The following is a 3348-nucleotide window of genomic DNA, read 5'->3' as shown; positions in this document are numbered from 1 at the left end:
CACTATGCCACTGGGCTGGCCCTGATAAATAAGAAATGTGTATGGAAAACACACAAGAGCTGTGTGAAAGATGTAACTTTTAAATATACAAAAGCATTGTTCATCTTTCTTGGATGCCTGGGTCATCAATGATAAACTGTTTAAACAAGATTCAGTCATGCAGTAATTATGATATAAAAGGATCCCGTAACATGCCCTGAGTTCCACTAAAGACATACAAAAAGAAGCAATATTCACATATTACAAAAGGAGAGAAGTAAAAGTCATGAGAACTATAAAATGATGTGATTACAGAGGTAGGATTGCAAGTTCAGATGTTTACTTTTGCTGCATTTTCCAACCTACACTCCAAATGGATGGCACAGGTACTGATATTAGATTGTTTGGCTGAGGAGCCTCCGCATGGCTCTTTTGATGTCTCTGTTCCTCAGACTGTAGATGAAGGGGTTCAGCATGGGGGTGACCACAGTGTACACCACCGAGGCAACCACATCTTTCCTGGGAGAAAGTGAGACTGCAGAACTGAAGTACACCCCAAGGCCAGTTCCATAAAATAAGCAGACAATTGACAGGTGTGAGCCACAAGTGGAGAAGGCTTTATACTTCCCACCTGAGGAGGGGATTCTCAAAATGGAGGAAATAATTTTATAGTAAGAGAAAAGGATCCCTGATATAGGGAGAAAACCAGAGATGGCACCAATAAAATACATGACTGCATTATTGGTGGAGGTGTCAGAACAGGCAAGGTTGAGGAGTTGAGAAGGGTCACAGAAGAAATTGGAAATTTCCACATTTTTGAAGTAGGTAAGTTGTAGCACAAACAAATTGTGCATCTGGGAGACCAAAAAGCTTATGAAAAGTGACACCAAAACCAACAAGCCACAGAGGCATGGGTTCATGATGCGTGAGTAGTGTAGCGGTTCACAGATGGCTACAAACCGGTCATAGGCCATCACAGTCAGGAGTAAACTATCCAAACATCCAAAAATAGTAAAAAAAGACATCTGAGTCAGGCAACCCACATAGGAGATGACTCTACTGTGAGTTTGTATATCTAGAATCATCTTCGGGATTGTGGTGGTAGTGAAACCGATGTCAGCCAAAGACAGGTTGGAGAGGAAGAAGTACATGGGGGTGTGGAGGTGGGAGTCACAGCTGACTGCCAGGATGATGAGAAGGTTCCCCAACATGGTGACCAAGTACATGAACAGGAATAGCCCAAAGAGCAAAGGCTGCATTTCCAGATCATCTGAGAGTCCCATTAGAAGGAATTCTGAGACACTTGTCAGATTTTGAGGCTCTGTATAGCTTGGACACCTGTTGAAAAAGAAGGGAGGCTTGAAAAAAGTAACAAAGTAAATGGACACCCAGCTTTGTGTCCATATTTTAGATGTAAGCAATTCACTCACGAGGTTGTATACCCCAGTGTCTTCAGCAGTATTTCTCAGTGTCCCAAATCCAATTTTCTTAGAATTATTTCCTCAGTGGTTTCTATGTTATTCATCTCTTTCTATACACACTTACTTTAGACACACTCACCTGAAGAATGTTATAGGATCAAGGACATTTAGAGATAACAAATCCATGAACACCATAAAATACAGCCTACTTTTTTAAAGAAACACATTGAGGGGCTGACCCAATGGTGTAATGGTGAAGTTCACGTGCTGCACTTCAGCAGCCCTGGGTGCATGGGTTCAGATACTGGGCACAGACCTACACACTGCTCATCACACCATGCTGTGGATACATGCATACAAAATAGAGGAAGATTGGACAGATGTTAGCTCAGCGACAATCTTGCTCAGGCAAAAAGAGAAAGATTGGCAACAGATGTTAGCTCAGGGCCAATCTTCCTCAACAAAAGAAAGAAACATTGAATAAGAAATAGGCTTCTCCCTTTAGGAAAAGACAACTATTCTAATTAAAAGACACTTAGAAGCAGTCTTATTTCATTCAGATACAGTGCAAGAGATTCCCTTTATTTGGAATATTTTTTATTATTGTTGATAAGCTGTGTAATTACTAGAACTACAATATGTGGATTCTAAACTAAAGTCAAATGTTCATAACCAGAAAATATTTCTTTTAATGTGCCAGTTATTTTCCTGTGTTTCCATCGTTCTTTGTTTTCTGATTTATCTTTTCCCTGGAAAGACGTGCTCAAGCAAATATATGGGTTGTCTTTTAAATGTATTTTCAAGGAAACCCTAGTGCACTGTTGTTGGGATTGCAAATTGGTACATCCACTATGGAAAACAGTATGGAGGTTCCTCAAAAAATTCAAAATAGAACTGCCACATGATCCAGTAATTCCACTTCTGGGATTATATCCAAAGGAAAAGAAAACACTGTGTTGAAGAGATATCTGTGCCCTCACATACAAAGCAGCATTATTCATAATAGCCAAGGCATAGAATCAACCCAAGTGTTCATTGATAGATGTTTGGATAAAGAAAATGTGAGGTATATGTATATGTGCTATATATATATGTGTGTGTGTATATATATACATATATGTATATATGTGGAATATTATTCTACATATATGTATATATATGGAATATTATTCAGCCATAAAATGTAATAAAATTCCATCATTTATGACAACATCGATGGACTTTGAGGGCATTATGCTAAGTGTTATAGGTCAGGCAGAGAAAGACAAATATTGTATGATCTCACATGTGGAATCTTACAAAAACAAATTCATAGAAAAAGAGATCAGATTTGTGGTTACCAGAGGCTGGATAGCAGGTGGGGGAATTGGATGAACACAGCCCAAAGGTACAAACTCCACTTATAAGATAAATAAGTACTGGAGATGTAATGTACAGTGTGATAACTGTAGTTAACACTGATGTATGGTATATTTGAAAACTGTTAAGAGAGTAAACACTGAAAGTGCTTATCAAAACAGCAATTTATTGTTGTATCTATAGGAGATGACGGGTGTTAACTAAGCTTATTGTGATAATCATTTCACAATATATGTAAGTCAAGTCCTTGTGCTGCACGCCTTAAACTTATACAGTGCTGTACATCAATTACATCTCAATATAACTGGAAATAAATGTCTTTTCAAATATAACTTCTAACCTTGGCCTGATATGCTTCAAATTTTAATAAATCTGCTTTGGTAAATGCACAAAAATATATAGCATGATTGACACCATAGATGGTATTAATGTACAGTGCACTTCTCAATCATTCAACAAAAATTCACTTTTAAAAAACTAGTTTCTTCCAATTTCTTGGTTTATTCAGGATTACGTACAAAACCTACGTAATCTCAGAGAAACATCTAGTGTTTGACACTGCTCTTTGTTTTTTAGGTCTCCATTTTGC

At 37.8% G+C, this 3348-nt stretch overlaps 1 protein-coding gene across 1 annotated transcript; it reads right to left on the bottom strand.

Moving 5' to 3' along the window:
- Positions 1 to 374: 374 nt before the first annotated feature.
- Positions 375 to 1262, bottom strand: OR7E227 (olfactory receptor family 7 subfamily E member 227). Its single transcript, NM_001391133.1, is given in 1 exon segment — positions 375 to 1262. A coding segment is annotated over 1 exon segment (888 nt).
- Between the last annotated feature and the right edge of the window lie 2086 nt (positions 1263 to 3348).

The sequence above is a fragment of the Equus caballus genome, chromosome 7, assembly GCF_041296265.1.
Source record: "Equus caballus isolate H_3958 breed thoroughbred chromosome 7, TB-T2T, whole genome shotgun sequence".
Taxonomy (NCBI): Eukaryota; Metazoa; Chordata; class Mammalia; order Perissodactyla; family Equidae; genus Equus; species Equus caballus.
This window is presented reverse-complemented; position numbering and strand designations above follow the sequence as displayed.